The sequence below is a fragment of the Temnothorax curvispinosus genome, unplaced genomic scaffold, assembly GCF_003070985.1.
Source record: "Temnothorax curvispinosus isolate PA1 unplaced genomic scaffold, ASM307098v1 QBEX01003447.1, whole genome shotgun sequence".
Taxonomy (NCBI): domain Eukaryota; kingdom Metazoa; phylum Arthropoda; class Insecta; order Hymenoptera; family Formicidae; genus Temnothorax; species Temnothorax curvispinosus.
This window is the reverse complement of record NW_020213227.1, coordinates 1-13862: the sequence shown is the minus strand read 5'-3', so window position 1 is coordinate 13862 and position 13862 is coordinate 1. Positions and strand designations below refer to the sequence as shown.

Sequence of the window (13862 nt, the reverse complement as noted above, 5' to 3'; positions counted from 1 at the left end):
GTATAATTCAAATTTTGACGAGATTTTATGTTAATATATATCCTAAATTATAAATAAATGTACTTATAATTGATTCTATCCTTTGTTCTTTCCTCAATATGATCTGATAAAGTATGACATTTTCGTGAACACTGAAATTCTAGTAATTCGATAGGTTACTTTCTAAAGACTCTGCCGAAAGCATAACTGCGAATATGAGTTAAATGCCTATCAGAACTTATTTATTAGGGTATAAAAAACATATTTATTTTAGTTTTATGTCATTCGAGTACTATTATATATTAATAAATATTCACGACATATTCGACTATTAAAATTTTCTTACTTCAATATTCAAACAGGAAGAAAGTTTGTGGATTAGAATGGATTAAGGTTTGCTCTGCGCCATTTGATAGGGCAAAGTGTCTAGATTTTGGCTATATATGATCATTCATCCCCTTTCGTCCCTCTTTTTGACATAATTGACCTCAAAGTTCACTCGACATGGTCGAACGTCGTCCATGAATAGCTCAATGGACGACGTTCAATCATGTCGAGTGAATATGGATGTCTATTTTCTCATAAAAGAAAGACAAAGGGGGATATATAATTTGTTTAATTATTGCTATTTTATAACGATTAATTTCATCCATATTTTATAACAATTAATTACATTAATTAATATAATAGCAATATGATAAATATTATTGGATAAATGTATTTGGAGTACTGCGCATTCTGTAAATCCTTGGGCCAATAAGATTGCTCTACGTTATATTATTTGTTCTCCTCGAGGAGGGAGAAGAGAGGGGGAGGGGAGGGAGGAGGAGAGGGGAGGGGAGGAAATAAAAACAGCGAAGATAAGAACTTTTCGTCAGTCTTTTTCGATCAGTACTTGATTAAAGACTTTTTGATTTTGAAAGTTTTGATCGTTTTTGTCGAAGTTTTTGTCGTTGCTTTATACAATTCACTTTGCGTCCTTTTCAGGATACAGTGAAAAATATATAGAATATATAAAATATATAGAAGATTATATGGGCGGCGGTGTGGTCTAGTGGTAGAGCGCCAGACTCGTAATCTGAGGAACCAGGTTCGAGTCCACTAGAGCCATGAATCATGGAAAAATTTTTTTCTGAAAAAACCGCGCCCCTCTGTACAAGATGCGGAGAAAACTGGGCTCCGTCTTTCGGAAGAGACGTTAAACCGTTGGTCCAAAGGAGGAAACAGTAAGGTAGTGGATGAAAATTGGAGGTTAGGGTTGGGTACGTCCCTTCAAAACGCCCTTTAAGGCCTCTTGGGGTATATAAAGTAAAATTCTTTATCTTTTATATATTCTTTATCTTTTATATAGAAGTAACACGCTCGCAAAATGGAAAATTTCCGAACAAATCGTCAACTTTTTAATTGTATGCGTGCAAATAATCTTGATTTATCAAATTATGAGGCTTTAATAAGCCACATAATATCATGTATTGATACTGAATTACCCAAAATTGCGTTGGAAGCATTGAAACAAAAAATCATAAATTTCACGAAGAATTTAAAGTCAAAATGGATAGCTAGCCATTACGATTACAACAGATTTATTGCAAAGCATGAAAGTTGGTTAAATTGTGAATTTTCTTTTCCGAACAAAGTACTGAATTTAATTTCTACTTCTTCACGTACGCGTATGCTTCTTAATAGATCAAAGAGTTTCGTAGAATGTTCCGAACGACATAAAAAAAAGAGAACTGAGGAAGTACGGAATAATCCGGAAATTACTGATTTTATTGTTCGGAAAAAGTTAAAATCCGATGACGCGCTATTTATATATAATTTTATCCAGAGACATCTCGAACATGTCAAAAAGATTAGACAATTCTGTGAAGAAATTGAAAATGGAACAGATTTGATTGATAGGGATTGCATTAAGTACGACTTCAAAAAATGGAGGTTCTATATTCGGCATGTATGTATGTATGTATGTATGTCTACGATTTTCTTTAAAACTGCTGGACGGATTTAAATGCGGTTTTCACTGTCCTATAGAGCAATTCTCCAGGAAGGTTTTAGTACATAAAATATCGCGCTAAAACATCAGGGTACGGAGCAGTAATGAAATATGCGATAATAATTATTTATATTAATTTAATAAAGCACTAAAGAAATATAAAATAAAAAAATTTTTTTTAAATATAACCGATTTTTCAAAAAAAACTAAAAAGTATTTAAAAAATTAAAAAATCATTTATGCGCTTTATAAAAAATTGTTAATTAAATAATTTTGATTTCATACACTAAATGTATAATAATCGTACATTATTTATGTCAAGTTTCAAGTCATTTCATTGAAAAATGTAGAAGTTATAAGCAAATGACCAAAAAATGAGGCGTTCGCCCCACTGTGCGGCGTGCCTATGGATCTAAAATGCCGCAAAGCGTATCGTAGACGCTCATCGTCGCGTCGTTCCGCGTACGCGCGTATACGCGCGTTGTCGCACCTCGCCTCGCGATAACGCGCGGCCACGCGCGGTAGCGCAACCGCGTGTTAAAACCGCCTCGTGTGAACAGGCTCTAAGGCCGGTATTCATAGTCAGACCTTATTTCAAGATCGTCTTAAGTAATATCTTAAGATGCTGATACGGCTCTGTGATTATTGGTTCATAACATCTTAAGATCGTACTTAAGACGATCTTAAATATAAGATTCGACTATGAATACCGGCCTAAGTGTAATATCTGACAAATAACTGATTTGTAGAAATATACACAAAGTATACAGATTAAATAAATTTATATTTGAATCAACAAGATGGTGCATATGTAGTAACCATGATAATATTAACTGTGCCGTTGACTTGCTTTAAGTATTTTACGTAGTTGCCGTACTTAAATTAACAGCATTACGCGTGTCAGGTGTTACAGTTAAATATTATTGAATCATATGCATTTTTTTTATCTAGAGAAAATAGAAATGTTTTCATATTGATACATATTTGTTTGATACGATTGAAACATGTACTTATAATATCTTGTCTATATATGTACACAAAGATATTAAGGATTACACGTGTCGATTGCATCGAGTATTTGTATAATTAATATACACACATTTCTATTTCCTCTAAAAAATCATTGCACATAAATCAATAATATTTAAGTGCAATATCTGACAAATAACTGATTTGTAGCAATATACACAAAGTATACAGATTAAATAAATTTATATTTGAATCAACAAGATCGTGCATATGTAGCAACCATAATAACATTAACCGTACCGTTGATTTTCTTTAAGTATTTCACGCAGTTGACGTAACAGCAGATGTAGTTACATAGATTACATGGTATTCAATTATACATCAAGAAAGTTATTTAATTCATATGTAATTATAATAAAGAATTATGTGTTTGGGATGAGTAGATATATGATTGATATAACGATATATTCCAACTACAATGATATTAATTGGACCAAATATGGATTATAAATTGACTATCTGATGCATTTCGTTCATTAATATTGATGTTGAATCAACCAATTTTATTTCAATTACACTGATGCTGTTGATACAACATCATTTTTTTCGTGCGCTCGCGCCCTGCGACAAACAGGGACCGATATTCCCATTTTCGGGCTATACCAACGAATCACTTCGTACACAGCCTCTCAAATAAAGCCAGCCGCAATGTGGTCGCATCTACGCGATTTACCGTTAGCAGATCCCGATCCCTCTTGTAATCACCCGATTCATGTACTAATCGGCGCGGATTTATACGGGTCGTTGCTGCTCGACGGCCTCCGTCAAGGCCCGGTCGGCACCCCGACGGGCCAGCTTACTGTTTTCGGGTGGATCGTCTCCGGTCCTACCGGCACCGCACACCCAGCCGGAGAGTCCGCTCCCGTTTTGAATTGCGTATCCTGCGAGGATACGAATTCCTTGATTCAAAGTTTTTGGGAGGACGAAAGTATCCCCTCTCAAAATCCTCTCACCGAAAAGGAAGAACGTTGCGAAAATCATTTCGCTAGTACGCATTCTCGCGATTCTCAAGGACGTTACATTGTTCGTTTGCCGTTCAAGAACGGCCCCCCTTACATAAGCGAAACTTTTCGAAAGACTTCTTTCTTGTACTCCAAAATGGAGCGCCGACTCTCGCAGAAACCCGAGATCGCCGCTCAGTATCACGATTTCCTCAAGGAGTACGAATCCATGGGGCACATGGAGAAGGTACACGCCGACGAGCCCTCTCGATACTCCCCGGTGTACATTCCGCATCATTTCGTTTTACGCGAATCGAGTACGACTACTAAATTACGCGTCGTGTTTAAAGCCCGTATCACACTAGCGGATCGCGGCGCGACTGCGATTGCGTCTGCGATTGCGACTGCGATTGCGATTGCGACTGGCTACTGTCCAATCATATTGCAGCTGCCGCGGTGGCGCAGTTTACGCTTTTCGTTGATTGGAATTCGTGTGACCTGTCGCAACAGACCGAACAGACCAACGGAAAGCCGGTTGTTACTTTTGTTACATGCCATTACATGCGATAATATGCGGCGTAGCTTTTCTCTCAATACCTTTGCCGATGCCGCCGTGTTGTATCTCCTGAAAGAAAGGCTAACTGAGTAAAGGAATCGTTTTCCTGATCGCCGACATGGAGCTCACCGACGACAATTTGGTAACGTTGAGCGAATATCAGAAACACACACTCTCAGCCCAGACGTGAATGTCAAACGTCCAGGTTGGTATAACCTACAAACTTATTATTTTTGTGATATTTTAAACATTGTACGCGTGTCGTACGTTAATATCCAATTTATATTTTAGCCGAGAAAGTTTCTGGAGTCGGTGGAAGTCAATCAGAATTATCCTTTACTACTACTTCATTTGGTGGACAAATCTGAGATTAACATCACGATTAGGATTGCCGGCGCAATTTAAAAGAATTATGTTAAGCGCAACTGGAAAGTGGTTGGGTTTATATTCATTTATTTATTTCAATGTTCTTACATCGTATGTTAGTTTACTATTGCAGAATGTTATTTTAGGAGGAGGATTCAGTGGATCGTATACATGCCCAAGACAGAGATGCCGTCAAGAAACTAATCGTTAATCTGATGTTACATTCACCAGATTCGATACAAAAGCAGTTGTCTGATGCAGTATCTATTATTGGAAAATATGACTTTCCGAACAAGTGGCCAGAATTGATTGATCAGATGGTAGAGAAGTTCAACACGCGATTTTCATGTGATCAATGGAGTCCTACACACGGCGCATTCCTTATTTAAGAGATATAGATACGAATTTAAAAGCGAGAGCTGCGGCATCGGCAAAGGTATCGAAAAGCTACGCCGCCTATGGACAGAAATAAAATTTGTATCAGATAATTTTGCCAAGCATTTAACAAATCTGTTTTTAATAAGTATCTATGTTTTATTAAGTTGCGTTGCATGCATTAAAAATGCATGTATTTTCAAAGATGGATATTTCTAAATAAGATATTTTGCAGGTTACAATGAATTTAACGCAAGTACATGCTAATAATATGGAAGCCTTGAAGGTTATATATAATTCCCTAGTTATTTTATGTAAAGTTTTCTACTCTCTTAACTTTCAAGTAAGCATTTATATGTATACGTGTATATAGTAGGAATTATAAGTAGGAATTTATTTCTACAAATTATATTATTTTATTAACACATCAGGATCTACCAGAATTCTTCGAAAATAATATGGAAACTGGCAAACCCGAATCTCTCGATGTGCTCTTCCCGCTGTGCTCTTCCCGCTGAAGAAGGACATCGACAAGAATAAGGATAAGAAGGAGATAACTGTGATCGTGATTGGTAATTGAACGACGAAAACCGATGCCGGGTTGAATAACTTGGAGAACACTGTGAGCAAAGCGGCTAACTGGTGCACCAGAGAGAAAGTTAAGCATTACGAGGTGAATATCATGAATAGACCTACTCTATTTGAGGCATTCGTGCATTTGTCGTCCAAGCTTAATTCTCCCGCTAATAAAAGGTACATTTTCGCAATTAAGTATGGGTAGGAAGATTGTCAAGACCAAAGCGCAGTGCTGCTTGGTTAGAAATTTAATCAATGTTGATTCGGATAACAGCAATATGAGTCCCTTGTGAATTTTGTACTCAGATATAATGTATTTAACGATAGTTAAACGCTACAATAAAGATATGTTTTGAGATCTCAATGGTACATATATACTTTTCTGTTAATTTTTTTTAAGTACAATATTACATAAGTACAATATGAAAATAAGCCATAGAAACATTCTATGTATCAAATAAGTGTTCTCTATAAAATAAAATACATGTTCATGTATTGTAACAAGTTCTCTATAAAATAAATTAACACTTGTTTAAATGTCTCACTATAATAGATAATATCTACTTTATCTTTGAATAAGAAAAAAATAAAAACTTAGGTATTTGCATTACAATGGCACAGCCGAAAAAAAATACTTATTTAATAACTAATTACTTAATTTTAAACTCTTCAAAACTGTGCTAACAGTTTCAAAATTTCGTCTTCACACTTTTTTCGATTCTCCAGAGATAATGAACGAAGCCTGATTTCTAAGAATAATGCCAAAGTATGAGCTGAATCATTAATTTCAGGTTGAGGAAGAGATAAAACTGGGTCAGGTTGAGCCATCTGTTTCAAGGCACCTACAGCCTCCTCCATTATTGATGATTGTTTTTTCGTTTTCAATTCTCTCTTATAAAATAATTGCTCTTGGTTTTCTGATGATCGCTTGTTGGATACAGTAACAGGATTTTGTTGTTGTTGAGAAGATTGAGTGATGCTGCTGAGTGCAGAATTAGATGCCAGCCTTGGGAGAGATTGAGGTGACGGACTCTTTTCTGGTAGAGGTGCAATTGGTTCAAAATCGCTACATGCAGATACACTAGAAGAATTTGGATCAGAAGATGTCAAGTGTGTACTTCCTACATTTACTTCAGGTGGAATTATCGCAAATTCCTGAAAAATAATTACAGATACATATAGAATTAGTTTCTGTACTGTGATTTACCGAGATTGTAAAAATATCATTTTTACTTCAAAAAAGAAATAAAACAAAATAAAACAAAATAAAAAGAAAATAACATAATGACGATTACTTTAAAAAATAATTTACCTGCATTGCTTCATCATGGTAGATAAGTGGTGTATTTTGTGTACATGATGTGTTATCATTCGCTTCATTACTGATTTGTGAAGATTCTGAATCTGATGCTGCAGTTGTCTCTAGCTGGATGGGGGAAATATTTGATTGTGAGTCTCCTTGGATACAACTCTTTTGGAGAAACATTAATCTCTCAAACATGTGCCACTTGGGCTTGTATATATTGTCTGTGCCAGCTCCACTGCGCTTTGATTCTTTCATAGCTTTTAAATTTCTTGCAAACGTATCCTTCATGTTTCTAAAACGGCTTGATACAACAGCACCTGTAAATAGCATCAATAAAAAGCCTATTACATAAATTTATTATTTTAATTCTGCATAACTTTAACTTATTAATATATTTCCTACAAAAAATTGTAATTCTTTAATCCACTCCAATATAAACTATAAGAAACATTAATATATATATTAATTATTCATTAATTATAGGTTATGTTAGTTAATATTAAATTAATTATAATAAATAAATAGCTGATAGTATTGAACCGATTCACTTCTGATTGTAAGACATACCTGTGAAATCTGAACCCAACTGCTCGGCTATTTCGTCCCATACTGCAATCTTAAGATGTGTTCGTCTGTACAAGTGGCTTGTACAGTCCCAAAAAAGTGGTTTTAATTCCACAAGGTCGATCAGACGGTAATCTGTCTCTTTCGAGAAATTATGTTTCGGTGGCATTGTGTGACTTTCTATCTGCTTCAATATCACAGATGTTCAATATTTGTTTTCAACACGGTCGTATACACGTGGTTTTCACGCACTAGCACCACATTGCACCACGTGACCAAATCGGATCCTGTGATTGGCTGCGACTGTGACTGCGACTCGAAAAATGGATTCAAAGCCAAAAAGCAGTCGCCAGTCGCAATCGCTGACAGCTACCTTTTTGATTGGCTGAAATAGAATCGTAATCGCAGACGCAATCGTAGTCGCGGCCATATGGGCTTTTACCAAACGGCAGTCGCCAGTCGCAATCGCTGACGCCAATCGTAATCGCTGATAGCTACCTTTTTGATTGGCTGAAATAGAATCGCAATCGCAGACGCAATCGCAGTCGCGCCGCGAGCCGCTAGTGTGATACGGGCTTAACGCGTCGAGCAAATCGGACGATAAAACCACTCTCAATGATTTTCTAATGGCGGGTCCGGAGCTACAACAAGACATCGCGGCGATAATTTTACGCTGGCGACTATTCCGTTACGTATACATGACGGACATCGCGAAGATGTTCCGTCAGGTACGCATGCATCGGGACGACGCGGATTTCCAAATTCTTTTGCGCCCTCTCGAAAGTCTGTTGATTCGACCTTACCGCTTGCTCACCGTGACTTACGGCCAAAAGCCATCGCCATTTCTCGCGCAGCGCTGCCTTCTTCAATTAGCTCGTGACGAATGTAAAGAATTTCCCGACGCGGTTTCCATAATCGAAGAATCGACCTACGTCGATGACGTTCTTTTCGGAGCAGACGACCTTCTGTCGCTGCTCGAAAAACGCAAGCAACTTGTCGGCATGATGAATCGCGGATGTTTTTCCCTCCGAAAATGGGCCGCGAATTCCGCCGAACTCTTGACGGATATCCCGGAGGACCAACGTGAATCCTCGGACTATCCGATCAATCGCGATGACACACTCAAGGTCCTCGGCCTGTCTTGGTCCCCGCTTGACGACTCGTTTAGTTTTGTAATCTCGCCTTACGCCGTAACAGTTTATACTAAACGCTCCGTTTTATCATTTATTGCAAGGTTATATGACCCCCTCGGATGGGCGTCATCGATCGTCATCGCGGCCAAGATGTTGATGCAAGAGCTCTGGCTCCGTAAAATTGATTGGGACTCTCCTATCCCGACGATTTTTTACCTCATTGGATTAATTATTTTACGGATTTACCTCATATTAGTGAAATACGCATTCCCCGATAGACAGGGATGCGTCAAGATAAACTCGAAGTCGAATTACACGGATTCGCGGACGCGTCCATTCGAGCTTACGCCGCGGTCGTTTACCTCCGAATCGTGCATTCTACCACGAATATTCAGGTTACCCTCCTTGCAGCCAAAACGAAGGTCGCGCCGTTAAAAACCGTCAGCGTTCCCCGATTAGAACTGAACGCCGTCGTTCTATTAACTCGGTTGTTAGATTGGGTAAGAAATTCCCTGCGCTTTCCGCAAGCTTTATTATTCGGCTGGACTGATTCCCAAATCCCATTGGCATGGATTCAGCAACATCCATCTAGATGGAATTCCTACGTCGCGAACCGCGTCTCCGAGGTGCAGACGCGCCTTCCGTCAGTACGTTGGCAGCACGTCCGTTCTCACGACAATCCTGCCGACTGCGCTTCTCGCGGCTCTACTGCTGTCGACCTCGTCCACCATGAATTATAGTGGTTCGGGCCCCCGTGGCTTAGAAAATCCCCGGCCTCGTGGCAGAGATGTCAATTTCGAGGTCCTGCCCGCTGCCAGCACGCGTGGAGGGGATAGCTCGGCCGGCTTCGGACGATTAGAAGAGCGCAGACATACATATCTGCCGTCTCTTTCTTCCCTGAGCGGCTCGAGCGCCGCTGTAGACCGTAGGCGCCGTAGCATTAGGTTACCGACTTATCTCGCGCGTTTATTGTGTCTCGCGTATCTCCACAGATGATAATAAAATATTGTAAGATATATATTAATGATGATAATACAGATGATAATAAAATATCCTTTCCCATTCTAGGCGCGGGATACTATCGTGTCTCTTAATTATTGTACAATTAAAAGCATAAAGTTAATTAAAATAAAAAATTTATCAATTAAATATAAATTAGTGAAATTATAATTTATTCTGTAGATAAAAGATGAATTAAGTAAAGAAATAAACAGAAAAAGCGTAAATAATAGAAATCCACTCTTGGCCAATATGTACGCGTTTTTCTAAAAAAAAAACATGTTATTAATTTAGAAAATAAATTATTAGTAACATAAGAAAAGTAAAATTAAATTAAATTTATATTATTTGTTTTGGAAAAATTATTTTGATAGTATAATTACTTTGCTAACAGTATAATAAATACATGTAATAACATAAAAAAAAAATTATTATATAATGTTTGCAACATTATTGTATATCTGTCATAAATAAATGGGCAACGTACATATTGTTGCTCAACGGAAACCGCGAGAAGGTGGTGGTCTCTTCCGTCAAGAGGAAGTGTAAAAAATGTTTTCTTTAATATTAAAGAAAACAATTTTTTACATTTCCTACAAATGCAGATAGAAAAGAGAGAGAGAATCAGAATCAGAATCAGAATCATCATTTATTAGACGCTCTGGGACTACGTCCCCTAAAGCGTCGAAACTAAATTACAAAGAGTGTCGAATAAAATAAACATTCGTGCATTTATATATAAAAAAAAAGTAACTACAATGGAAGATACAAGAGTAAAGTAAGTAAAGAAAATACAGATACTAATAGCTAAAAAATGATTTACAAGAGCCGTAGGGCAAAAAAATAGTTTACACAATAATCTCAAGATACGCTCAGGTCTACCGACAGAAGTCTCATGCACTTAAAGATGAGAACAGGAATTTATATAATTTCGCCTTAAGGTTGTATGACCCCTTAGAAGAAAAAATGCCAAATTCTTCAAACTTTGTCAGGTGATGAGTATTATAATAATAAAGCATTGTGCCAAGTTTAAACAAGTTTGCGAGGCCCGTTCAAAAGTTATAACAATTTGAATTTAACATGGGCTCTGATGGGAATTCATCAAGTTTCACTGTTTTTTCAACTTCATTTGAGAAATTAATATCGAAGAAAATATGGCATCCTTTTAAAACTTTGCAGAAATATTAATAAACATCTTACAAACAAATTAGAACAAAAAAAATTATGACTTCGAGGATATTTTCTGAAATATTAAATAAAAACCATACAGAGAACAGTCTCGTTTGGTCTCGCAGAACTCGTAAGTACAGAGATCCGGCAACAGCGCACTATGACGTCACATTAAAACCTCTCTCTCCGTCACTCTCCGTAAAGAATAACAAATACTACAGAGGTCCGTTACTTTTTCCAATAGAGCCTCCTGTGTATCGAAAGTGTGCTCTGAGCACGTGTAATATACAGACGCATCGTTTGAGGTTAGTTCTCGCTTGCGCTACGAAAATGCCGAAAGTAAAACGTTACATGTGGAAAGGAAAAGTTGTCACTGAAAAAGTGTACAATCAACGGTTAGCACAGACAAATACTGGGAAACGTAATTTGAAGACACGAGTCGAAACACTCGAAACCACACCAGATGATTGTAACAATTGCACATGTAACGTTTTACTTTTGGCATTTTCGTAGCGCAAGCGAAAACTAACCTCAAACGTTGCGTCTGTATATTACACGTGCTCAGAGCACACACTTCGCGTTCACGCAGCTGATGTCGAGTGAGATCAATGCTACCAACTTACAGAAAATGCGACGTTGTCGCGATCAAAATACTTTTTTATGAGAGCTATTGTATTTAATTTATTAATTCGGTATAGTTAAACGGCCTGACTGGCAAGTTTTATTAAGTATATCACAACGACGTTTCGACCACTAATTTGGATCCTTTTCAAGTTGTTTTAACAATGCTGGAATGAAAGAGTATATAAAAAATTTGAAAATTAAAAATTAAACAACATTACGCGTTGAACGGATTTACGATAAAATCGGTAAATAAGACTTACATGGATCATTGTGCGTCAATTATATAAAATTCGTGGCGGGTCGGAAAAATACAACGGTCTCATGTGAAGGCCGAAAAACTAATGATACAATATCGCAAAATACAGTAAACATAGAAGGAGAACTTAAAGTGATACCTTATCGCAAAATACAGTAAACATAGAAGGAGAACTTAAAGTGAAGAAATTATTCGATCATAGACCAATGGCAGGTTTTCAGTGTCTTTCTGTGAGTTGATTGCCCCTTTATGTTTTTTAATGAATAGCATTTCAGAAATTTCACGTTTTTTTTAATTTTGTTCTTTATGTAAGATTGTAACATCCTGCCATTTGAAATTATGGTCGCAATCTGTTCTATGCTTACTGACGACCGAATGTTGGATGGGGGGTTTTTTAATATCTGCGCGATGCTCCTTTATACGCGTTTCTAAATGTCGCTTCGTTTGTCCGATATAACATGCATTGCAATCAGAACAGTCGAGTTTATAAACGACATCAGTGCATCTCTTGATCTCCAATCTGTCCTTCCCTTTCCTGATTAGTGTATCCATTTTCTTAGGGACCGTATACAAGGTGTTCAAACCGTAATTATTGAACGTACGGCGTAATCCCTCACTAAAAGTTTTTACGTAGGGGATGGGAACATAATTTTTCAGATCAAGAGTAAATGCACTGTCTTTGTTGTTAACGCTATCCTCATTATTCGATCGTTTGTTAATTTCTGAAATTCTTCTTTGAATATGTTTGTTCACCAACAGGTCAGGAAAACAGTTATTAGACAATATGGTTTTCACTAACTTGATGTTATCATCGTGAAACTGTTCATCCGACAATAGTATGGCATGGTCAACCAGATTAATGACCGTGTTAATCTTGTATTTCAAAGGATGACTGGAGAAAAAATTAATATACCTGCCAGAGAACGTTGGTTTTCGATACCAGTTGGTGAACAAACAGTTACCGTGTCTAAAAACAGACGTGTTTAAAAAATTCAGGGTGTTGTTCTTCTCGAGTTCATACGTGAATTTGAGACGCGGATGATAGTTGTTAAACGTACGGACAACCTCATTAAGTTTTGGCTGCGGAATGCACATAAAAATGTCATCGACATAACGAAGAAAAATCTCGATATGAAAATCAAAGGATTGAAGGCAGCAAGTCTCCAAATCGTCCATAACGATATCGGCTAAAATAGGCGAGAGGGGGGAACCCATTGGACTACCGAAGATTTGTTCGTAGAACTCACCGTCAAAAGAAAAACTAGTGGAGTTAAGAATCATTCTGATAGCGTGTAGAAATTAGTCCAGATTCATACGGGTCTTTCTCGATATCGCATCCCATCTTTTTTCGATTCCAGTCAGAACAAGTTCTATGGGTATGTTCGTGAATAACGCAACAACATCGAGAGAGACCAGAACGTGGTCAGGGGGGATGCTGTGTTGCTTCATACTCTCCACGAACGACCAACTATCTTTAACATGGGAAGACGGCTTCACAACTGCTTTATTCAGAATGTTATGCAGATATAAGGCAATATTATAAAGAGGGCTTCCAACGGCAGATACAATTATGCGTAACGGATAGCCCTCCTTGTGAATCTTCGGAAGTCCATAGCAACGGGGGAGGTTACCGTTTGTGCAGTTCAGAAAACTGTAAGCCCTCGCGTCAATAATACCGTTGTTCTTCCATGATTTCACTAAACAGTTTAATTGCGAGGTGATTTTATTCAACGGGTTTCTGTTTAATTTTCTGTATGTACACTGATCGTTAAGCAAGGCTTTCATTTGCATAATATAGTCTTGTCTATCCATGATGACAGTGGTCTGACCTTTGTCAGCATTCGTAACCAAAATGTCAGGGTTGTTAGTGAGATATTTTTTGCATAATGAAAACTGCGATAAGATGTATCTATCTACAGAATTAGATCTCTTGTTTGTTTTTATGAAATCATGGAGAGAATTTGAAACACACACACACACAAACACACACACACA

At 37.4% G+C, this 13862-nt stretch overlaps 2 protein-coding genes, 1 long non-coding RNA gene and 1 pseudogene across 3 annotated transcripts; 3 read left to right on the top strand and 1 right to left on the bottom strand.

The window, feature by feature from the left end:
• Positions 1–3649: 3649 nt before the first annotated feature.
• On the top strand, positions 3650–4512 carry LOC112452566. Its single transcript, XM_025012849.1, has 2 exons — positions 3650–4224; positions 4293–4512. The coding sequence occupies exons 1-2, from the start codon at positions 3650–3652 to the stop codon at positions 4510–4512; spliced, it is 795 nt and encodes a 264-aa protein (XP_024868617.1).
• A 35-nt stretch (positions 4513–4547) lies between these two features.
• Positions 4548–5266, top strand: LOC112452563. Its single transcript, XR_003040518.1, has 3 exons — positions 4548–4703; positions 4790–4933; positions 5011–5266. It is a non-coding gene; the product is annotated as an uncharacterized LOC112452563 (long non-coding RNA).
• A 214-nt stretch (positions 5267–5480) lies between these two features.
• LOC112452565 lies at positions 5481–6184 on the top strand (annotated as a pseudogene).
• A 300-nt stretch (positions 6185–6484) lies between these two features.
• Positions 6485–8148, bottom strand: LOC112452564. The gene is made up of 3 exons (XM_025012848.1): positions 7689–8148; positions 7128–7438; positions 6485–6970 (listed from the first exon to the last, which is right to left on the bottom strand). The coding sequence occupies exons 1-3, from the start codon at positions 7852–7854 to the stop codon at positions 6485–6487; spliced, it is 963 nt and encodes a 320-aa protein (XP_024868616.1). The 5' UTR covers positions 7855–8148.
• Between the last annotated feature and the right edge of the window lie 5714 nt (positions 8149–13862).